Source organism: Pezoporus wallicus, unplaced genomic scaffold, assembly GCF_028554395.1.
Source record: "Pezoporus wallicus isolate ANWC-B61680 ecotype Strahan unplaced genomic scaffold, APGP_CSIRO_Pwel_v1 contig_12477, whole genome shotgun sequence".
NCBI lineage: Eukaryota > Metazoa > Chordata > Aves > Psittaciformes > Psittacidae > Pezoporus > Pezoporus wallicus.
The window spans coordinates 1-21,990 of NW_026638222.1; the positions used below are offsets into that span (position 1 = coordinate 1).

The window sequence follows — 21,990 nt, forward strand, 5'->3', positions numbered from 1 at the left end:
CAGGCCGCTCAGTCCATCGCCAAGCGGGCGGCGGAGCTGTGTCACGGTCGGGGACGGGGGCTTCACCCCAGCCCGTTCCAGGATCCTGCGCGTTGGGATCGGGGAGCGGTGGGAGCAGGTTCAGGGGACGCTGGAGATGGCCCCGCACGAGCTGCCCCCGGTGCCCCTGCTCCATGGGGAATGGCAGCGGCCGGGCCCCGATTGGGGTGATGAGGGGTTGACACGGGGGTCTGGGGGGTTACAGAGGGTTTTATACTGGTTTCACACTGGTTTCATACCAGTTTTATACTGGTTACACACTGGTTTTATACTGTTTTCACACTGGTTTCACACTGGTTTTATACGGGTTTCACACTGGTTTCATACTAGTTTTATACTGGTTTCAGACTGGTTTTATACTGGTTTCACACTGGTTTCATAGTGGTTTTACACTGGTTTCACACTGGTTTCCCACCGGTTTCCCACCGGTTTCACAGTGTAACACATTAACACAAGGTTACCCTGCCTTCACCCAACTTTACACAATGTTGCACTGGTTTTGTACAGTGTAACGCTGCTTCCACATGGATTCACGCCGCTTCCACACGGATTCACGCCGCTTCCACACGGATTCACGCCGCTTCCACACGGATTCACACTGGTTCCACACGGATTCACTGGTTTCTCGATTCACACTGGTTTCTCATGGATTCCACTGCTTCCACACGGATTCACACTGGTTCCACATGGATTCACGCTGGTTCCACACGGATTCACACTGGTTCCACACGGATTCACGCCGCTTCCACACGGATTCACACTGGTTCCACATGGATTCACACTGGTTCCACATGGATTCACGCCGCTTCCACACGGATTCACACTGGTTCCACACGGATTCACGCTGGTTCCACACGGATTCACACTGGTTCCACATGGATTCACACTGGTTTCTCATGGATCCACACTGGTTCCACACGGATTCACACTGGTTCCACATGGATTCACGCCGCTTCCACACGGATTCACACTGGTTCCACACGGATTCACGCTGGTTCCACACGGATTCACACTGGTTCCACATGGATTCACACTGGTTTCTCATGGATCCACACTGGTTCCACATGGATTCACACTGGTTTCTCATGGATTCACACTGGTTCCACATGGATTCACGCCGCTTCCACACGGATTCACACTGGTTCCACACGGATTCACGCTGGTTCCACACGGATTCACACTGGTTCCACATGGATTCACACTGGTTTCTCATGGATCCACACTGGTTCCACATGGATTCACACTGGTTTCTCATGGATCCACACTGGTTCCACACGGATTCACACTGGTTCCACATGGATTCACACTGGTTACTCATGGATCCACACTGGTTCCACACGGATTCACACTGGTTCCACACGGATTCACACTGGTTTCTCATGGATTCACACTGGTTTCTCATGGATCCACACTGGTTCCACATGGATTCACACTGGTTCCACATGGATTCACACTGGTTTCTCATGGATTCACACTGGTTCCACATGGATTCACACTGGTTTCTCATGGATTCACACTGGTTCCACACGGATTCACACTGGTTTCTCATGGATCCACACTGGTTCCACACGGATTCACACTGGTTTCTCATGGATCCACACTGGTTCCACACGGATTCACACTGGTTCCACACGGATTCACACTGGTTCCACATGGATTCACACTGGTTTCTCATGGATTCACACATGTTTCACACGGATTCACACTGGTTCCACATGGATTCACACTGGTTTCTCACGGATTCACACTGGTTCCACACGGATTCACACTGGTTCCACATGGATTCACACTGGTTTCTCATGGATTCACACTGGTTCCACATGGATTCACACTGGTTTCTCACGGATTCACACTGGTTCCACATGGATTCACATTGGTTCCACATGGATTCACACTGGTTTCTCATGGATTCACACTGGTTCCACATGGATTCACGCTGGTTTCTCATGGATTCACACGTGTTCCACATGGATTCACGCTGGTTTCTCATGGATTCACACTGGTTCCACATGGATTCACACTGGTTTCTCATGGATCCACACTGGTTCCACATGGATTCACACTGGTTTCTCATGGATCCACACTGGTTCCACATGGATTCACACTGGTTCCACATGGATTCACGCTGGTTTCACATGGATTCACACGTGTTCCACATGGATTCACACGTGTTCCACATGGATTCACACTGGTTTCTCATGGATTCACACTGGTTTCTCATGGATTCACACTGGTTCCACATGGATTCACACTGGTTCCACATGGATTCACGCTGGTTCCACATGGATTCACACTGGTTTCTCATGGATCCACACTGGTTCTCCCCAGTTTCCCACTGGTTCCTCACGCATTTCCTCTGCTTCCACCCCTTTCTCCCACCCCTCCCGTCCCCCCCCATCCATCCATTGGGATCGGCTCCATTTTCCCCTCCCGCGTGGGCCGGGGCCAGGCAGCGCTGCGGAGCCACCGAGCGCATCCACCGGGAGGCGGCGGCGGCGGCGGAGGCCGGGGAAGGGGGGGGGGGGGGGGGGGGGGGGGGGGGGGGGTGGAAGGCGGAGGGAGGGCGCAGGGAATTCAAACCCAAACAAGCGCATGGGGCGCGGACCCGCTCCGCGCCGCCTCTAACCCCGGGGCTGCCCCCCCACAGGGCTCGGGACCGGGCCCCGCCGCACCGGGGGGCAGGAGGAAGCGCCGGGTCCCTTCCTCCTCCTCCTCCTCCTTCTTTCTCCTTCCCCCCCCCCCTCCCCCGCCGTGCGGATCCCTCCCGCTTTAGGGGTTCGCGTCCTAAAGTTCGGCTTTGACCCCCCCCCTTTTTTTCCCCCTTCTCCCCTTTCCCCCCCTTTCCCCCCTTCTCTCGGCCGCACCGGGAGCGGCGGCAGCGAAGATGTCCCGGTCCAACCGGCAGAAGGAATACAAATGCGGGGACCTGGTCTTTGCCAAGATGAAGGGGTACCCGCACTGGCCCGCCCGGGTAAGCAACGAGGAAAAGGGGGGGGACACGACACCAACGGGACCCGGTTTCATCCTTCCCCCCTACCCCCTTTTCCCGGTGCTCCCCGTTGCATAACGCGGCCGGTGAACCGGGAATGGGGGGGGGGGGACGGCGGGGACGGACACACGCGGGACTCCCGCTTGGATCCAACTTTACCGGTGCCTTATGTAAGGCCGCGGGGTGGAAAAGTTGGGGGGGGGGGGAAGCGCTTTGTGGGTGTTTTAATGGGGTTTGGGGGCACCGGGACCCGCGTCCCGGGCCCCTTTAGTGCCGTTTCCTCGCCTTCTCTCTTGGGGGGTGTGGAGGGGACGGGTGGGAATGGGGGAGCCCCCCCCAGGTTGGGTTCCTATGGGAAAATCCCCTCCCCCCTCCAATATCATCCTATTGTGACCCCCGTGGCCTTCCAATCGGCGCTGGCCATGGGGGGCCGGGAGTTGGGCTCTGGATAATGGATGTTATGGAGGAGTTGGGACGGAGTTTGGGGGGGGAGCACCCACACGTGGGGGTGTCGACGCAGGTGCCCCCCCTCCCCCCCCATGTGCCAGGCCCCCAGCCCCATTCCCGGCTGCCAGGCGGCATTCCCAATCCCATTATGAATGGGGGGGGGGGGATGATCCCTGCGCATCGCTGGGGACCCCAAAGCCCCCGGCGCGGGGGGGGGGGGGGGGGCAGCGCATGGGCCGCGCACAGCGGGATGCATCCAGCTTGATCCCGGTGGGAAGCTCCGGCCTGGGGATGCGGTTGGGGTTCTAGGGAGCACTTCCCGATGCAGTTGAATCCATGGAATGTTCCCCCCCCCCCCCCCGCCCCCTCTTCCCGGCCTTGTTGCAAACCGGGCCGCGAAACCCCCTCCTTCCCGAATCAAAGGAGCGCAGGGGAGGAATCCCCTCGCCACCATTCGCGACATTCCCAACCATTCCTGACCATTCCCGACCATTCCCTCCTCCTTCCCCCCCCCCCCGGCTTTGAATAACTTTTGTTTGGTTTGTAGGGCTCTGGCGGGGAGGCCGCGGAGGGGGTTGGGAAGCGCTCGGCTTTGGCAGCGGCTTTGCGAGGAGGAGCCGCAGGGATCCACCATCATGGAACAGGTTTTCCATGAGGGATAGAGGGGGATAAAGGGGGGATGTGGGGTGTTGACCCCCCCCCCCCCGTCACCGCTCCCTCCGGTGACTAACCCCGTGACTAATGGGGTGCTGTGATGAAACGCGCTGGGATGGTTGCTCCCGACCAGGTGTGGCTGGAATGGCGAGGGAAGGAGCAGGAATGGCAAAGGGAAAGCTGGAAGCACCACGGGGAGCTCGGGGTTATGGCGGCGGCTCCGTGCTACCCCCTGCCCCCCCCTTCAGTTCAATGGGGCAGCGCTAAAGAGAGGGGAAACTGAGGCAGGCAGAGGAGCTGCCTCGCACACGCACCTCCATCCTCTTCCTCGCATCGCAGCCCTCATCCATACAGCCAGAACCCACCGGGATGAGGTGGGATCACAGCAGGGACTGGAATGCCCTGCACCAGGCTCCCATTCCCATTGCCAGGCACTGTGGGGCAGGAGGGGGGGCTCCCTGTGGCCAGGTTGGATCCCCTTTGGGGCTGAATCCAGGGAAGCTGTGGGCCGGGGCTGGTGGGTGCTGGGAGCAGCCCCATGGGTGCGATGGGGCCACATGGTCCTGGGGCTCGGGCTCACCCCGGCCCCCCCCCCCCATAGCAATGAATCCCATTCCCTATGGGGGGGACCTGAGGCGTGGGGGGGCTGCTCCCAGCCCTGCCTTCGGGATCCTGGGACCTCCCTTTGCCCGCTCCTGCCCCATGGACCAGTCACAAAGGGCAGGAGCAGAGGTTGGGGGCAGAGTCCAAGTGGGGCTCGTGCCCAGGCGCGCTCTGGAGCCGCTTGCTCCCAGTGCCCCCCAGTGCCGGGGGGGAACAGGACGGGGACAGCACCGGGTGCGCTTTACCCTGCGATGGGATGGCCCAAGCAGGAGCAGGGCCCGGGCCAGGGCTGTTTGTGCCCCCCCCCAGCACCCATGGGTGCTATCGCGGGCCTCAGTGGGGCACCACCCACCTGGCCCTGCTGATAGAGCCCCATGGGAGGTGCAGGGGCGCAGGGATAAGGGTGGGGTGCTGCGGCCCCGCTCACCCGCCCCATCTGTGGCCCCCAGGCATGACTTTGGCCATGGATGGGTCCTGGTGCTCCATGTCCGGATGAGGCTGTTCCCAGTTGGAGAGGGTCCCTTCGACCCAAACCGTGTCCTCAGCGGCATTCCTTAGGGAAGAGGGTTGGAACCAGCACTATGGGGGGGGGTCGGGGGCCGTGTTCCCACCTGGGATGCTGGAGCCTTTGCTGCATCACCCTGGGAATGACCCGGGAGAAGGCGCTGTGAGGGTGAGAGCATCCCCGCTTCGCTCATCCCTGCCCCTGGAATGCCTCCATGTGTTTGGAGGGGACAGGGGAAGCTTTGGGGCAGGATGGCACTGCCATGGGGGGGGGGGGGGGGGGTCGGGTAGGGCACGATCCCAAATCACCCCCTGGAGCTGGGAAGAGGGATGCTCCCGCCTGCATTTGGGCAGGGGGGATGGCAACAGAGGCGCATCCTGGTCCAGCTCCCTGGGAGCAGGGAATGCTTGCAGCAGCTTCCCGCTCATTCCTGATGCCTGCAGCCCCTTGGGACAACAGCATCTGTCAGTGCTGGATGCAGGGGATGAAGCCGGGCGGTATTCCCAGCTCTGGGAAGGAAACCCTCAGCCGGGTCAGGCCTTTGAGTACCCCATTGGCTGGTTTGGGAGGCAGGGGAGTGGGGACACTGGGGGGGAATGGGACCCAGCACCCCAAGGGCCTGCTCGGCTCCTTGCAGGCTTCCTTTGGGGATTGCTGGCTCCTGGAGCCGGGGGGGGGGGGGTGTTTGTGTTATTTTTAGCTGCTATTTAAAGCCACCGGAGTTGCTTTCGCTCTATTCCCATTTGGCACCTCGGGAATTTTCGTGCTCAGGGAAGTGGCACCCGACAGCACCGGGATCATGGCAGCATCGGGGGGGGGGTCGTCCAGCACTGAGAGCCCCAACACCTCCTCTTTATCCCCCCTCTCCGATCCCAATGGAAGCGACGGCTCCTGCCTGGATCCACCTGAGCCAGACAAGAGCTTAGAGCGGCCGCCCATGGGGTGGGAGAAGGGTGATTCCCAAAGGTGGCTGCTGCTGCTCTCCCGAGCTGTGTGCGGTTGGATGCGGTACCCGGGTGTTCCCGATGCTCATCCCATTCCCTGCATCCCCCAGATTGACGAGATGCCGGAAGCTGCAGTCAAATCCTCCTCCAACAAATACCAAGTGTTCTTCTTCGGGACCCACGAGACGTGAGTGGGGCCGGGGGGGGGGCGAGGCAGCGCTACCCTATGGGCATAGGGCGAGGCGGGATCCATCCCTGACTGCTCCCTGCATCCCGAGCAGGGCGTTCCTGGGGCCCAAAGACCTCTTCCCCTATGAGGAATGCAAGGAGAAGTTTGGGAAGCCCAACAAGAGGAAAGGCTTCAGCGAGGGCCTCTGGGAGATCGAGAACAACCCCACAGTGAAAGCCTCCGGCTATCAGGTCGGTGGTGCCTGGAGGGCCATTCCATGTGCGGCATTCCTACGGGATTCCCTGTGTGATTTCCTGTGTGATTCCCTACACAATCCCTATGTGATTCTGTATGATTCCCTACGCGACCTCTATGCAATTCCCTGTGTGATTCCCTATGCAATTCCCTATGTGATCCCTATGCGATTCCCTACATGATTCCCTATGTGATTCCTTGTGTGATTCCCGATACGATCCCTATGCAATTCCCTAAGCAATCCCTATACGATTCCCTCTGCAATCCCTATACGTTTCGCTATGCAATCCCTATATGTTTCCCTATACAATCCCTATACGTTTCCCTATACAATCCCTATACGTTTCGCTATGCAATCCCTATACGTTTCTCTATACAATCCCTATATGATTCCCTATACATTTCCCTATGCAATCCCTATGTGATTCCCTATACGTTTCCCTCTGCAATCCCTATACGTTTCCCTCTGCAATCCCTATACGTTTCCCTCTGCAATCCCTATACGTTTCCCTCTGCAATCCCTATACGTTTCCCTCTGCAATCCCTATACGATTCCCTCTGCAATCCCTACATGATTCCCTCTGCAATCCCTATACGATTCCCTCTGCAATCCCTATACGTTTCCCTGTGCAATCCCTATGTGATTCCCTATACGTTTTCCTCTGCAATCCCTATACGTTTCCCTATGCAATCCCTATACGATTCCCTCTGCAATCCCTATGCGATTCCCTGCAGCCCACCCAGAAGCAGACCTGCTCCGAGGCGGGCGCGCGGGAGCCGGAGGGCGATGGGGCCAAGAAAGGCAGCGCCGAGGGCAGCAGCGACGAGGAGGGGCAGCTGGTGATCGACGAGCAGGCCAGGGAGCGCGCCGAGAGGGCCGGGGCCAAGCGCCGGGCGGACGACGCTGCCCAGGTAGGAGGAGGACACCGGGAACGGCACCGCAGGCAATGGGAGGGGGGGTCCAGGGGTCCAGGCCGGGCTGAGCCTCGCTTCTCCGTGCCCAGAACTCCCCCAAGCGCCCCAAGGAAGCGGAGGGGCAGGAGGGCCCCAAAGCCAACGAGGAGCCCCCCGAGGAGGAGGCGGCGAAGGTGAACGCGGGCGATGGGGACAAGAACAGCGCCGGGGCCGTGCCGGAGGCCACGGGGATGGGTCCGGAGGAGCTCAGAGACCACGAGGAGAGGTGAGAGCGCACCCAGGGGCTCCGTTGGGAGAGATGGAGTCAGTGCACCCTGAGCGCTGCCCTGTGTCTGTGTCCCCGTTGCAGCCCATAGCGGGGTTCCATTGGGAGCGATGGAGCCAGTGCACCCTGAGCGCTGCCCTGTGTCTGTGTCCCCATTGCAGCCTGTAGCGGGGTCGGGCCCGGCCCCATTGTGCTCCCTTGGGTGCTGCTCGTCGTGGCCAGAGGAGAAGGAGCCCAGGAGCCGAGCGCGAGGCCGGAAGGAGGCGAGAGGCGGGCGTGGGCCCCGCTCCCGTGCATGCTCCCCGCAGCGAGCCCCGGGGGCTGAGCGGCTCCGGGACAATAAAAGCGATTCCTGCCTTTTTAAAGCGCTTCCGCCGGGCCTCGCGGCTCCTTTGCGCCGGGCCGGGGAGAAAATGGAGCCGCGGCCGGGACTACAGCTCCCAGCGGCCCCCGGGAGGGCCGCGGGCGAGCCCCGGCCTCGCGTGTGGAGCCCCGCGGGGCGGCGGAGAGGGAGAGCGGGCTCCAGAGAGGGCCCGGGCCCGGACACCGGTGGGAGGGGGTGGACTACAACTCCCAGCGTGCACCGCGGCGGCAATGCTCCGCGCAGGAGCGGGGCGGGTGAAGGACTACAACTCCCAGCGTGCACCACGCCGCGAAGCACTGCGCAGGCCCAGAGTGCGCGTGGGTGCATGAAGGACTACAACTCCCAGCGTGCACCGAGACGCCGCTGCCCCTCGCGGGACTACGCCTCCCGGCGTGCACCGCGCCAGGCCACGCCCCCCTCGTGGACCGGAGGGCGCTGAAACCGGAGGTGAGGGCGGGGGTCGCGGTACCGGGGGGCACCGGGGGCCTATGGGGGTCCCCTTGGCACTGGAGGCTCTATAGGGGGCCCTATGGGGGGGTCTCCACGTTCAGGGGGTGCCTTTGCGGGGGTGAGCATCTATGAGGGACCCGGGGTGTCCCCCCCGTGTCACAGCACCCATGGGGGCCTCCGTGTGCCCCATGGGAGTCTCAGCGTTACCCCCCCCCCCAGCCATGCGCCTCTCGGCCGTGCTGGCAGCGGCGCGGCTTCCCCCCGGTTACCGGCACGGGACGTGGCCCCCGGACACGGCGGCCGCGCGGCGCCGGAACCCGCCGGGGCAGCGGCGCCGCAGGGTCCTGGTGGAGCCCATCGACAGCGAGGAGTGGAAGGTGTTCCAGGGGGACACGGTGAGAGCACGGCCCCCTCCGTACTGCCCCCATCCCCGCTAACGGGGCCGTGCCCGTTGAGCCCCGGTTCTCCCCCTGCCGCAGGTGCAGGTGCTGAGCGGGAAGGACGCGGGGAAGCAGGCGATGGTCACCCAGGTCGTGCGCGCCCGCAACTGGGTGGTGGTGGAGGGGCTGAACACGGTGAGGATGGAGCTGGGTGCTTGGGGGGGGGGACGGACAGGCACAGGCTGGGGGTGCCGATGGTGACCCCCCCATCCCCATGGCAGCACTACCGCTACATCGGCGGCACCTACATCGCGAGCGAGGCGCCGCTGCTGCTCAGCCAGATCACGCTGGTGGACCCTGAGGACCGGTAACGGGCACTGGTGGTGATGGGGGGGGGACGCTGTTGTGACACCCCCCCCCCCCCGTATTGAAGCTGCTCCTTGGTGCCAGGAAGCCCACGGAGGTGCAGTGGCGTTACACGGAGGAGGGCGAGCGCGTCCGCGTGTCCCTGCGCAGCGGCCGCATCATCCCCGTGCCGCTGCAGCCGCGCCGCGACGGCATCGTCCCCGAGCAGTGGATCGGTGCGTGGGGACAACGAGATGGGAGGGGGGACACACACACAGAGCACGGTGGGGGGGGTCAACGCTGTCCCTTTGCACGCAGATGGCCCAAAGGACACGTCGGTGGAGGATGCGATGCAGAAGACGTATGTGCCGTCCCTGAAGACCTTCGAGGAGGAGATCATGGATGCAATGGACATAGTGGAGACGCGCAGGGCTAAGAAATCCTACTGGTACTAAGTGGGGGGCACTGGACACCCCCCCTCCAAGCAATAAAGACCTCTCACTCTGCCCCATGGGGGGTTTATTGTGCCAGGGGGCTCTGTTCCTCTGGGGGGGACTCAGCTTCATCCTCGCTGCCATCCTCCTCCTCCAGCCCTGCGAGCACCGTGCCCAGGGGACAGCGCGCAGCCACCAGCACCAGGTTCCGGGGGGAGAACCGGGGGTCGAAGAGGGGCACGAGGGCGCAGTGGAAGCCTGTGGGGACACGGGGGGGCTCAGTGATGGCACCGGTGCCGGTGTCACCATCCCCCCAGTGCCAGCACCGGGCACCCACCGCGCTCGCGCAGGTAGAGCAGCCGGTCCAGGAGGATGAGGGTCTCCACCAGCGGCGCCAGCAGCAGGGTGAGGCTGAAGAAGGCCACGACCTTGTGCTGCTGCTCCAGCATGGTCCCGACGGCATCCGAATCCAGCGGGATGGAGGCAGGATCCAGCCCCACGCGGGGCAGCCCCAGGCGGGCGTATCTGGGGGGGGGGGGTACACAACACACACAATGAGGGCGGGAGAATGGACTGAAGGGGGTCTCCCCAACCCCAAACTCACTGAGGGGCTGCCCCCCACAACCCAAAGTCACTGGGGGACACTGGTGGGGCTTCCCCCCCAAACCCCACTGGGCACCCTTATTTGTGTGTCCCTCCCCCAAACCTCAGTGGGGACCCTTACTAGTGTGTGTGTGTGTCCCCAAGACCTCACTGGGGATCCTTATTAGTGTCCCCCCCACCCCAAACTCACTGGGGACCCCTATTAGTGTGGGTCCCCCTAAGACCTCACTGGGGACCCCTATTAGTGTGTGTGTCCCCCCAAGACCTCACTGGGGAGCACCCCGAGGGGGTTCCCCCCCCGTACTCACTGCGGGAAGCTGAGGGCATGCGCCTTCTTCACCGTCTGCACCCCCGGGCGCCGGAGGCCGGGCCGGGCCCCCCGGATGAGGGTCTCGAGCACAGCCCGGTAGCAGTGAGCCCTGAGGCGGGGGCTACCCCCCCCCGCCAGGCGGTCCCGGTACTGCTCCAGCGCGTGGCAGGCGCTCTCCCGCGCCCGGTACGAGAGCTCATGGCCCGGTAAGGCCGAGACCCAGGCGCTGAGCGGGTACCCGGGGGGGGTCGAGAGCTTCATGTAGCAGCAGCCGACGGAGGCCACGGCGGCCACCGAGGGGCTGCGGGCGAAGTGCCGCAGCAGCGCCGGGCTCAGGTCCCCGCAGGCATGGAGCCCCGTTACCAGCACCCGCGCCCCATCCGCGGCCCCCCCCGGGCCCCCCAAGGGGTTGCGGGCAGCGGGAGCGGGGGGGTCCGGGGGTAACAGGAACTCCCCCCAGGGCAGCGCCGGGTCCAAGCGGCCCGGGATGTGCTGGGGACCCCGGGGGGTGAGCGCGGAGCGGGACCGGGGGGAGCCGCGGCGCCGGGGGTGGGGGGCGGCTCCCCCCGCTTTGTGCAGCTCCCGCAGCAGCTCCCGGTCGAAGCGTTCGGCGGCACCGGCCAAGCGGCCGTCGCCTTCCACCGCCGTCACCGAGAGCCCGAGGCCGAAGGCCAGGAACCGGGAGAGGTGGCCCTGGGGAAGGGGGGGGGCACACTCAGACAATGGGGACACAACGGAGGCCCCCCCCACCCCCGTTCCTACCTGCCCCGCTCCGACGTCCACCACACGCGTGCAGCCGGTGGCCTGGCTGAGGCGCTGCAGGAGCTGTGGGCACAGGAGGGTGATGGAGGGGGGGGGTTTGGGGGGTCCCGGTGCAGGTTTTGGGGGGGGGGGGGTCCCCACCTTGCCCAGGCGCCGGATCTCGTGCTGCTTCTTGGGCTTGACGTGGCGGCGGAGCAGCGGGTGCAGGCGGCGGCTCTGGCACGGGGGGCGCGGGGCGGCACCGGGGGGGCCCCGCGGGAAGGAGAGGGCCCGGGCGGCGGCGGCGAAGGCCAAGAGGGAGAGGGGCCAGAGCGGCCCCGGGCCCCCCGGCTCCGGCCCCCCCAGGAGGCGGGCGAGATGGGGGGGAGCGGCGGAGCCCAGAGCTGTTTGCCAGGGAGGGGGGAGCTGCGCCCACAGCCCCTCGGCGAAGAAATCCTGCGGGAGAGGGGGCAGTGGGAAAAGAGGGGGGGATATGGGGGGATATGGGATGGGTATGGGGGGATATGGGGGGAATGGGGGGATATGGGATGGGTATGGGGGATATGGGGGGATATGGGATGGGTATGGGGGATATGGGATGGGTATGGGCGGCATGGGGGGGATATGGGATGGGTATGGGGGGATATGGGATGTGTAAGGGGGGTATGGGATGGGTATGGGGGGATATGGGATGGGTATGGGGGGATATGGGGGTACATGGGATGTGTATGGGGGTACATGGGGGCATATGGGGGTACATGGGGGGATATGGGGGTACATGGGGTACATGGGATGGGTATGGGGGTACATGGGATGGGTATGGGGGTACATGGGGGATATGGGGGTACATGGGGTACATGGGGGGATATGGGGGTACATGGGGTACATGGGATGGGTATGGGGGTACATGGGATGTGTAAGGGGGTACATGGGGTACATGGGATGGGTATGGGGGGATATGGGGGTACATGAGATGGGTATGGGGGTACATGGGATGTGTATGGGGGTACATGGGGTACATGGGATGGGTATGGTGGTACACGGGGTACATGGGATGGGTATGGGGGTACATGGGATGGGTATGGTGGTACACGGGGTACATGGGATGTGTATGGGGGTACATGGGATGGGTATGGTGGTACAAGGGGTACATGGGATGGGTATGGGGGTACATGTGGGACATGGGATGCGCACGGGGGGTCACTCACGATGACGCAGGCGTCGAGCAGGGGCCGGTACAGGGACAGGAGTCGGACGATGTCGGCCGCACGCTGCTGCTCCCACTGCAGGGTCCCACGGGGGGAGGCGGCCATGGTGGAGCCCTGGCGGGAGGAGTGTGTGTGATGTCATCCGGGGGTGTGACGTCATCACGTGGTGTTACATCATCCTGGGTGTGTGATGTCATCCTGGGGCTATGACATCATCCTGGGGGTTCCCCTGTGGCTGTGATGCCATGGGGGTGGGGTGTGTGTGTCCCCTTGGAGCTGTGATGTCACCCATGTGGCTGTGATGTCACCCCGGGGTGTTTCGCGTGGCTCTGACGTCATCCCCCCTCCCCCGGCTGTGAGCTAAGGCAGGCCCATGACATAACCGGGCAGTGACGTCACTGGGAATGCGGCTCCCTCGCTGTGACGTAATCAGACCGTGCCATTCCCCCATCTTCCCGTAGCCGTGACGTCATCACCGGGCATCCTCCCCCCGGTCTGGTCAACGCCGTGACGTCACCCGAGACGTCACCGCCGCGCTCAGCCGCCGCGCACCACTCACCGCCGCGCTCCAGCCGCGCCAACGCCGCGCAGCGATACAACGTCACTTCCGCCGCGCCGTTACCCCGCCTCCTTCCGGTGCCGCCGGTACCGGGGGGGGGCCGGGCCCCGTCCCGCGATGTCGGAGCTGATCCTCAACGTGCACGCGGCGCCCCCGGCGCGGCCCCGCGCGGCCCCGCGCGGCAACCGGAAGCACCGGCGCTTCCTGCGGCGGCGGCGCGCGGAGCGGCGGCGGCGGGGCCCGAGCCGCGAACCGGAGCCCGCCCGCGCCTCGCCCAGCTCCGAGCCCGGCGGGAGCGGCTCCCCGGGGCCCGCAGCGCCCCCCGGCGGCGCGGCGGAGGCGGCGGTGGTGGCCATCGACTGCGAGATGGTGGGCACGGGGCCCGGCGGGCGGCACAGCGCCCTGGCCCGCTGCAGCATCGTGGGCTACGGCGGGGCCGTGCTCTACGACCGCTACGTGCGGCCCGCGGCGCCCGTCGTGGACTTCCGCACCCGCTGGAGCGGGATCCGCCGGCACCACATGGCCCGCGCCGTCCCGTTCGTGGCGGCCAGGAAAGAGGTGCGGAAACGGCGGCGGGCGGCGGGAGGGGCTGGCCCCGGGGCGGGGGGGACAGCAGCGCGGCCATAGCACTGCGTGGTGAGCATGCACAGCGCTGCATGGAGCTCATCCATAGCACTGCATGGAGCTCATCCATAGCGCTGCATGGAGCTCATCCATAGCACTGCATGGAGCTCATCCATAGCACTGCATGGAGCTCATCCATAGCACTGCATGGAGCTCATCCATAGCGCTGCATGGAGCTCATCCATAGCACTGCATGGAGCTCATCCATAGCACTGCATGGAGCTCATCCATAGCACTGCATGGAGCTCATCCATAGCACTGCATGGAGCACATCCATAGCACTGCATGGAGCACATCCATAACACTGCATGGAGCTCATCCATAGCACTGCATGGTGAGCATGCATAGCGCTGCATGGAGCACATCCATAGCACTGCGTGGTGAGCATGCATAGCGCTGCATGGAGCACATCCATAGCACTGCGTGGTGAGCATGCATAGCGCTGCATGGAGCTCATCCATAGCACTGCATGGTGAGCATGCATAGCGTTGCATGGAGCTCATCCATAGCGCTGCATGGAGCACATCCATAGCACTGCATGGAGCTCATCCATAGCGCTGCATGGAGCTCATCCATAGCACTGCGTGGTGAGCATGCACAGCACTGCATGGAGCTCATCCATAGCGCTGCATGGAGCTCATCCATAGCACTGTGTGGTGAGCATGCACAGCGCTGCATGGAGCTCATCCATAGCACTGCATGGCGCACATCCATAGCACTGCATGGAGCACATCCATAGCACTGCATGGAGCACATCCATAGCACTGCGTGGAGCTCATCCATAGCACTGCATGGTGAGCATGCATAGCGCTGCATGGAGCTCATCCATAGCACTGCATGGAGCACATCCCTATGGAGGGAGCAATGCATCCATAGCACTGCATGCAGCACATGCATAGCACTGCGTGGAGCTCATCCATAGCGCTGCATGGAGCACATCCATAGCACTGCGCGGAGCACATCCCTATGGAGGGAGCAGTGCATCCATAGCACTGCATGCAGCACATGCATAGCACTGTGTGGAGCTCATCCATAGCGCTGCATGGAGCACATCCATAGCACTGCGCGGAGCACATCCCTATGGAGGGAGCAGTGCATCCATAGCACTGCATGCAGCACATGCATAGCACTGCGTGGAGCACATCTCTATGGAGGGAGCAGTGCATCCATAGCATTGCATGGAGCACATCCCTATGGAGGGAGCAGTGCATCCATAGCATTGCATGGAGCACATCCCTATGGAGGGAGCAGTGCATCCATAGCACTGCATGGAGCACATCCCTATGGAGGGCAGGAGCAGTGCATCCCTAGCATTGTGTGGAGCACATCCCTGTGGACGGCAGCAGTACGGCCATAGCACCGCGTGGACTGTATCCATAGCATTGCGCGGAGCGCATCCCGATGGAGGGAGCAGCGCATCCATAGTATTGTGAGGAGCGCATCCCTGCGGAGGGCAGCAGTAGCGCATCCATAACATTGCGTGGAGCGCATCCCTGCGGAGGGCAGCAGTAGCGCATCCATAGCTTTGCGTGGAGCGCATCCCTGCAGAGGGCAGCAGCAGCACATCCATCGGATTGGGTGGAGCGCATCCCTGCGGAGGGCAGCAGTAGCGCATCCATAGCATTGCGTGGAGCGCATCCCTGTGGAGCGCAGCAGTAGCGCATCCATAGGATTGCGTGGAGCGCATCCCTGCGGAGGGCAGCAGTAGCGCATCCATAGCTTTGCGTGGAGCGCATCCCTGCGGAGGGCCGCAGTAGCGCATCCATAGCTTTGCGTGGAGCGCATCCCTGCGGAGGGCAGCAGTAGCGCATCCATAGCTTTGCGTGGAGCGCATCCCTGTGGAGCGCAGCAGTAGTGCATCCATAGCTTTGCGTGGAGCGCATCCCTGCGGAGGGCCGCAGTAGCGCATCCATAGCTTTGCGTGGAGCGCATCCCTGCGGAGGGCAGCAGTAGCGCATCCATAGCTTTGCGTGGAGCGCATCCCTGTGGAGCGCAGCAGTAGTGCATCCATAGGATTGCGTGGAGCGCATCCCTGCGGAGGGCAGCAGCAGCGCATCCATAGCTTTGCGTGGAGCGCATCCCTGTGGAGGGCAGCAGTAGCGCATCCATAGGATTGCGTGGAGCGCATCCCTGCGGAGGGCAGCAGCAGCGCATCCATAGCTTTGCGTGGAGCGCATCCCTGCGGAGGGCAGCAGTAGCGCATCCATAGCTTTGCGTGGAGCGCATCCCTGCGGAGCGCAGCAGTAGCGCATCCATGGCGTGAAGCTGCATTCATTGATCCCAACCCTGCTCCCGCAGATCCTGCGCATCCTCGCCGGGAAGCTCGTCGTGGGCCACGCCATCTACAACGACTTCAAGGCGCTCAAGTACTTCCACCCGCAGGCCCTCACCCGGGACACGTCCAAGATGCCGTTGTTGAACCGGAAAGGCGGCTTCCCGGAGAACGCCACTGTGTCCCTGAAGCGCCTGGCCAAGGAGCTGCTGCACAAGGACATCCAGGTATCCCTCAGGGAAGCTGGGGCTGTGCTCAGGGCCAGGCTGGATGGGGCTCGGAGCACCCTGCTCCAGTGGAAGATGCCCCTGCCCGTGGCTGTAAGCTGCCTTCATCCCACCCCTTTCCGTGATGGGTTTTGGGGTGCTGGTGTCAGAGCAGTGACTCAAGCTGTGCTCCCCCCCCTGCTCTCTGTCCCAACAGGTCGGGAAGAGCGGCCACTCCTCGGTGGAGGACGCCCGGACCACCATGGAGCTCTACAAGGTGGTGGAGGTGGAATGGGAGCAACACCTCCTCCTGACCCCCAAGCAGGAGTGAGGCCCCGCCCCCCCCCAGGTCCATCCTGCACCCCAAGAGGGGTCCTGGTGCCATTCCATCCATCCCTATGGACAACGGGTGGGAGCATGGAGCCAGGCACCTGCGTCCCTGTGCCCTGACGTGCCTTCTCATGCCACTCATGGTGTGACATCCTCCATCCGCCCCAGCGATGTGGGGCAGAGCTGGGGCCAGACTGTGCCCCTCGCAGGTGCTGGTAACACCGTCTGGGTGCCTCCGAGGGGGCTCTCCCTGCTCCACAGCCCCATTCCGTGTGGGAATCGGGCCCAGGGCAGGCTCCTTCCCATCTTGCACAACTACCTCTGCCAGGGGCAGGAAGCGCCCAAGGGCTCCGGGAGCTTTGGGTTCCATCTTCCTCATTGCACAAGGACCAGGACGAGCCTGGGCACGGGGGACCGGTGCCACCAGTGCCACCAGTGCCACCAGCACGTCCTTGGTGCTGCCTTCCGGTGTGGGGCTGCCCCCGGGGTGGGGGCTGGTTGGAACTGAGCTCGTTACAGCCCCGATCCCAATTAAACAGGAATGATTGAGGAGCCTTTGGTGCTGGAGACCATGGGGGGACCCCCAACCCGTGGGGGGGGGTGGGCAGTGGGGTGCCCCACACCAGGCTCTGTGCTGCTGGGTGAAGGAGGAGCAGTTCCCCCCACCTCCACCTTGACAGCAGCCCTGTTCTCATGGGGACCCCCCCATTGTCACCCCCTTTCCCCACTTCAACCATGGGCTGCTGGACCCAAGGCTTGGGGATCCCTCCTGCATCCGTGTGGGACTGGGGGGGGACGCAGCGATCCCAAGCATCCCATGGGATCCTGAGGGGTGCTTTGTGGGGGCAGCTCCCCCTTCCCAATGCCTCCATGTGCGTGCACACCGGGAAGGGGTGGGAATGCCCCCGGCTCCCCGGGAAGGTGAGAGCATGGATGGGGAGCCGGAGCCTTTGTGTCTGGGCTGCCTTTGGAAGCCATTGGAGCCGAGTTTACGACCGGGCTTTGGAATGGCCGAGCCTTAAAGGAGCGGTTGCCTCCTCGGCAAGGAGGAGCCGGCGCCTGGGGGCACATGGGGAGGGGGGGAGGTGTCCATGTGTGGGTCCCCCCCAGCCCCACGGCGGGGGCACATTGCCGGTGTCCGGTTGGGATCGGTTCCCGAGGGAGCCCCGCAGCTGGGATGGATTTGGAGGGCTTGGGGGGGGGAGCACGGGGGGATTCACCACCCCCCGCACACACATCGGAGCCCCTCAGTTCAACGCAGTGAGGTTGGGGTGGTCCTGTCCCACGGAGGAGCTCGATTGACGCCGGCCCTGGTCCCCCCTATGAGGGGCAGTTGGGGGGTGACCCCCATTGGGCTCTGCCTCGGGATTTCTGCGGTTTCCAAGGAATTTGAGGGGGGCGAAGCCTTTATCCGCCCTTCCCAGCAGAATCCCTTCCAGATGTGGGGCGGGGGGGGTTCCACCCCATCCCTTCCACCCCCTTCTCCAAATCCAGCTGTTTTTCCCCCAGATCCGTGGCCCGGGGGGGGGCACCCCCCCCCTCACATCCTTGGGTTGCCCCCCTCCCCGAGCCCCCCACCTCTCCCAGCCCCATTCCCTGCAGCAGCCGCTGTAGGTCGGGATCTGTCCGCTCTTTGTTGGGAATCCTGTTCTTCAGGGGATTAGGGACTCGCGACAAGCCAGGACTCGGCTCCTCAGCGGCGCCACCCCATGGAATGTGGGGGGCTCGGGGGGATGGGGGGGTGAAATGTGGGTCCGGGAAGGGGGCGGCTTCACCCCGAAAGAGCAGCAGGAATCTGGCTCCTTCCATCTTGGAGCCACAAACTCCATGATCCCGGTGCCAGCCCCACGGGACCCCCAAATCCCCCCCCCACCCCCCCAGACCGCATCGCGGATGGGCCAGGCACCTGCATGTGCCCCCCCCGCATTGAGGAGTGCATGGAGGTTATAGAGGGGTGCATTGAGACCGGAGGGGTGCGGGGTGGGGGGGATGTGGGCAATGTGGGGGTGCAGACACTCGGGGGGGTTCTGGTCACTTTAAGGGGGGTTCGGGCACTTGGGGGGTTCCGGTCACTTTAAGGGGGGTTCGGACACTTTGGGGGGGTCACGGTCACTTTAAGGGGGGTTCGGACACTTTGGGGGGGTCACGGTCACTTTAACTTTGGGGGGGTCACGGGGGGTTCGGACACTTGGGGGGGTCACGGTCACTTTAAGGGGGCTCGGACACTTTGGGGGGGTCACGGTCACTTTAAGGGGGGTTCGGACACTTTGGGGGGGTCACGGTCACTTTAAGGGGGGTTCGGACACTTTGGGGGGGTCACGGTCACTTTAAGGGGGGTTCGGACACTTTGGGGGGGTCACGGTCACTTTAAGGGGGCTCGGACACTTTGGGGGGGTCCCTCCCATTGCGGAGCCCCGCAGGTGAACGCGGAGCCCCCCTCCCATGGGGCCGGGGCTGGGGCCGGGGGCGGAGCGGGCGGGACCTGCCCGGCAATAAAACGGGCGGCGCCGGGACCGGAGAGCGGCGGGGTCGCTGGTGCCGTCGGTGCGCGCTCGGTGGCCCCCGTTCCGGTCCCCCCCCCTCTCTTTGTACCCCTCCCTCCCCATAGAGCGGCCCCGGCCCCGGCCCTGGCCCCGCGATGCCGAACTTCTCCGGGACCTGGAGGATGAAAAGCTCGGAGAACTTCGAGGAGCTCCTGAAGGCGCTGGGTGAGTGCGAGCCCCGGGGGGTCCTGCCCCACATCTCCCCTCCAGCGCTGGGGGGGGCCCCCTTGTTCCCACCTAAAGCCCATCGGGGAAACTGAGGCACGGGGGGGGTGCACCCCCCACCTCCGTATCCCCACCATCGCACCCAAGGGGACCCCGCTCTGTGCGGAGCCCCCATCCTAAGTCGGCTCCCCGCTGCCCCACACTGTGAGGGGGGCCCCACGGCCGAGGGGGGGGGGGGGGGAAGAGCGGGGGGCCCCGGGGCTGTGGGCAGGGCCCCCCCCCCCCCCCCCGCCGCAGGAGCCGGAGCCGGATTTGTTCCAGGTTAGGGGATCCGGAGCGAATATTTCAGGATAATTATCACTTTCTTGGGTTTCATTCCCCCGCCCCCCCCCCGGTTCCTCCTCATCCCCCCCCGAGCCCCACCGGGGGGAACCGCAGCAGGGAAAGCGATCTGCGACCGGCGGCTCCTCCCGCCCCACCGCGGGCCTGGGGAGGGGGGCTCCGGGGCCCCCCATGGTGCAGGCGGCTGGAGGAGAGTGGGGGACACACGACAGAGCTCCGGACCCCCCCATCTGCCTGCAGCCCCCCGCAATAAACGGGCTTTGCTCCTTCGGGCGCCTTCTTCTCTCCTTGAGCATCACGGAGGGGACCCCCAAGTGTGGGTCAGACCCCCCCGCCCCGCTCAGCAGCAGCATCCCCACGGTCCCGGCCGTGGGGAGCCCCCCCCCCCAGCCCCGAGCACCCGCATCCCGCTGCCCCCCCATCGCCGTGCGGGGGGAGCCCCGCTCCGAGGGCCCCTCCGTCGGGGCTGAGCGGGGCCCAGCGCGGGCAGTGATGGATGAGGCGCCCGCGGCAGCGCGGACAAAGCCGCAGCTGCGCTTTGGGGGGGGGGGGGCACCCCCACGGGGTCACCGGGGGCCGTGTCCCCGCCGTCACCCCTGCCCGGGGGACCCCCTTCACCCCCCCCCCATCCCCATCCCATCACCCTCATCCCTTCCCCGGGGCGCATCCGGAGCCAGGTAACGAGAGCCAGATGTGGCCGAGCCAGATGCGGCTCTGCGGGGCCGGGGTCCCCCTGAGGCCCCCCCAGGACCCCCCCATCACTGGGGACGTCTCCCCCCTCCCCATTGCCCGCAGGGGTTAACGTGATGCTGAGGAAGATCGCGGTGGCGGCGGCCTCCAAGCCCGCGGTGGAGATCAGGCAGGAGGGGGAGAGCTTCTACATCAAGACCTGGACCACGGTGCGGACCACGGAGATCAGCTTCAGCATCGGGCAGGAGTTCGAGGAGCAGACGGTGGACGGGCGGCCCTGCAAGGTGCGGCGCCCACACGCGTCCACACGCATGGCACACGTGTGTGGGGGCAGGAGCACTCGTGTGCGTGCTCCTAACACGTGCATGGGTGGGCTAGCATCATGTGTGCACATGCCTTGCACGTGGAGGCACATACATGCATCTGCACACACGTGCCTGCACCCTGGTGCAAATGCCCCCCTGTTCATGCATGCACACGCGTGTTCGTGCACACGCAGCCCCGCGCTCCCTCTTGTCCGGGGGGATGGTTCCTCCCCCTTCCCTGTGCCCCCCCCTCCGTGGGTATCCCAGACACTGTTGGGGGCAGGAGCAAATGTCCTCGTCCATGTCCCCATCCCCATCCGGGTCCCCATCTGTGTCCCCATTCCCATCCCCATCCGTGTCCCCATCCCCATCCAGGCCCCATTTGTGTCCTCATCCACACCCCCATTCCCCAATCACATTCCCATCCATGTCACCATCCCCATCCCCGTTTGCGTCCCCATCCCCATCCAGGCCCCGTCTGTGACCCCATCCACATCCCCATTCCGAATCCACGTCGCCATCCCCATCCCTGTTTGCATCCCCGTCCCCATCCAGGCCCCATCTGTGACCCCATCCACATCCCCATTCCCCATCACATCCCCATCCGTGTCCCCATCCCCATCCAGGCTCCATCTGTGTCCCCATCCCCATCCCCATTCCCCATTCACATCCCCATCCATGTTGCCATCCCCATCCCTGTTTGCATCCCCGTCCCCATCCAGGCTCCATCTGTGTCCCCATCCCCATCCCCATTCCCCATTCACATCCCCATCCGTGTTGCCATCCCCATCCAGGTCCCATCCATGTCCCCATCCCCATTCCCCATTCACATCCCCATCCCCATCCCCATTCCCCACCCACCTCCCAGCCCACTGACGGATGTTCCACCCTGTGTGGGGGTGCTATGGGGGTGTCTCGGGGGTGTCCCCCCCACATTGTCCCCTGTGCAGAGCTTGGCCAAGTGGGCGAGTGAGAACAAAATGGTTTGCGAGCAGCGGCTGCTCCGGGGCGAGGGGCCCCGGACGGGCTGGTCCAGGGAGCTGACCAACGACGGGGAGCTCATCCTGGTGAGCATCCCTGCCCCGGGGCATGATGGGAAACTCCCTTTGGGGCTCTCTGTGTATGTCGGGGGGGGTCCCATCCATCACCTGCTCCTCATTGCAGACCATGACGGCCGACGACGTCGTCTGCACCAGGGTCTACGTCCGGGAGTGATGCCACCGCACCAGTGTCCCCATATCCCCCCCATGTCCCCATCACCCCCATAGCCACGGGGGGTGCATCTTCCCATGGGGGCCCCTCAGAAGCCTCCTTGTCTCACTGCAGCCAAAGCA

The 21,990-nt window shown here is 64.1% G+C and overlaps 4 protein-coding genes across 4 annotated transcripts; 3 read left to right on the forward strand and 1 right to left on the reverse strand.

The window, feature by feature from the left end:
• Positions 1-2,950: 2,950 nt before the first annotated feature.
• Positions 2,951-9,830, forward strand: MRPL24 (mitochondrial ribosomal protein L24). Its single transcript, XM_057409983.1, has 9 exons — positions 2,951-3,010; positions 6,292-6,368; positions 6,463-6,601; positions 7,341-7,386; positions 8,817-8,994; positions 9,079-9,174; positions 9,261-9,346; positions 9,430-9,560; positions 9,643-9,830. The coding sequence occupies exons 3-9, from the start codon at positions 6,502-6,504 to the stop codon at positions 9,777-9,779; spliced, it is 774 nt and encodes a 257-aa protein (XP_057265966.1). The 5' UTR covers positions 2,951-3,010; positions 6,292-6,368; positions 6,463-6,501; the 3' UTR covers positions 9,780-9,830.
• On the reverse strand, positions 9,828-12,749 carry METTL25B (methyltransferase like 25B). The gene is made up of 6 exons (XM_057409982.1): positions 12,621-12,749; positions 11,575-11,868; positions 11,434-11,496; positions 10,670-11,364; positions 10,096-10,283; positions 9,828-10,016 (listed from the first exon to the last, which is right to left on the reverse strand). Exons 1-6 carry the CDS (start codon positions 12,723-12,725, stop codon positions 9,844-9,846), a joined length of 1,518 nt encoding a protein of 505 aa, XP_057265965.1. The 5' UTR covers positions 12,726-12,749; the 3' UTR covers positions 9,828-9,843.
• A 547-nt stretch (positions 12,750-13,296) lies between these two features.
• ISG20L2 (interferon stimulated exonuclease gene 20 like 2) lies at positions 13,297-17,113 on the forward strand. The gene is made up of 3 exons (XM_057409967.1): positions 13,297-13,737; positions 16,102-16,302; positions 16,499-17,113. Exons 1-3 carry the CDS (start codon positions 13,297-13,299, stop codon positions 16,610-16,612), a joined length of 756 nt encoding a protein of 251 aa, XP_057265950.1. The 3' UTR covers positions 16,613-17,113.
• Positions 17,114-19,235: 2,122 nt separating this feature from the next.
• On the forward strand, positions 19,236-21,952 carry CRABP2 (cellular retinoic acid binding protein 2). Its single transcript, XM_057409981.1, has 4 exons — positions 19,236-19,319; positions 20,457-20,635; positions 21,607-21,723; positions 21,821-21,952. The coding sequence occupies exons 1-4, from the start codon at positions 19,250-19,252 to the stop codon at positions 21,869-21,871; spliced, it is 417 nt and encodes a 138-aa protein (XP_057265964.1). The 5' UTR covers positions 19,236-19,249; the 3' UTR covers positions 21,872-21,952.
• Positions 21,953-21,990: the final 38 nt, after the last annotated feature.

Coding starts and splice junctions, on each gene's coding strand:
- MRPL24 (XM_057409983.1), top strand. CDS start 6,502: ATGCAAGGAGAAGTTTGGGAAGCCCAACAAGAGGAAAGGCTTCAGCGA. Junction 7,387..8,816: donor GGCGGGCGCGCGGGAGCCGG/AGGGCGATGGGG, acceptor ACCCCCCCCCCC/AGCCATGCGCCTCTCGGCCG. Junction 9,561..9,642: donor CGTCCCCGAGCAGTGGATCG/GTGCGTGGGGAC, acceptor CTTTGCACGCAG/ATGGCCCAAAGGACACGTCG.
- ISG20L2 (XM_057409967.1), top strand. CDS start 13,297: ATGTCGGAGCTGATCCTCAACGTGCACGCGGCGCCCCCGGCGCGGCCC. Junction 13,738..16,101: donor TCGTGGCGGCCAGGAAAGAG/GTGCGGAAACGG, acceptor CTGCTCCCGCAG/ATCCTGCGCATCCTCGCCGG. Junction 16,303..16,498: donor TGCTGCACAAGGACATCCAG/GTATCCCTCAGG, acceptor CTGTCCCAACAG/GTCGGGAAGAGCGGCCACTC.
- CRABP2 (XM_057409981.1), top strand. CDS start 19,250: ATGCCGAACTTCTCCGGGACCTGGAGGATGAAAAGCTCGGAGAACTTC. Junction 19,320..20,456: donor GGAGCTCCTGAAGGCGCTGG/GTGAGTGCGAGC, acceptor CATTGCCCGCAG/GGGTTAACGTGATGCTGAGG. Junction 20,636..21,606: donor TGGACGGGCGGCCCTGCAAG/GTGCGGCGCCCA, acceptor TCCCCTGTGCAG/AGCTTGGCCAAGTGGGCGAG.
- METTL25B (XM_057409982.1), bottom strand. CDS start 12,725: ATGGCCGCCTCCCCCCGTGGGACCCTGCAGTGGGAGCAGCAGCGTGCG. Junction 11,365..11,433: donor TGGACGTCGGAGCGGGGCAG/GTAGGAACGGGG, acceptor CCCCTTCCCCAG/GGCCACCTCTCCCGGTTCCT. Junction 10,017..10,095: donor GCTCTACCTGCGCGAGCGCG/GTGGGTGCCCGG, acceptor GTGTCCCCACAG/GCTTCCACTGCGCCCTCGTG.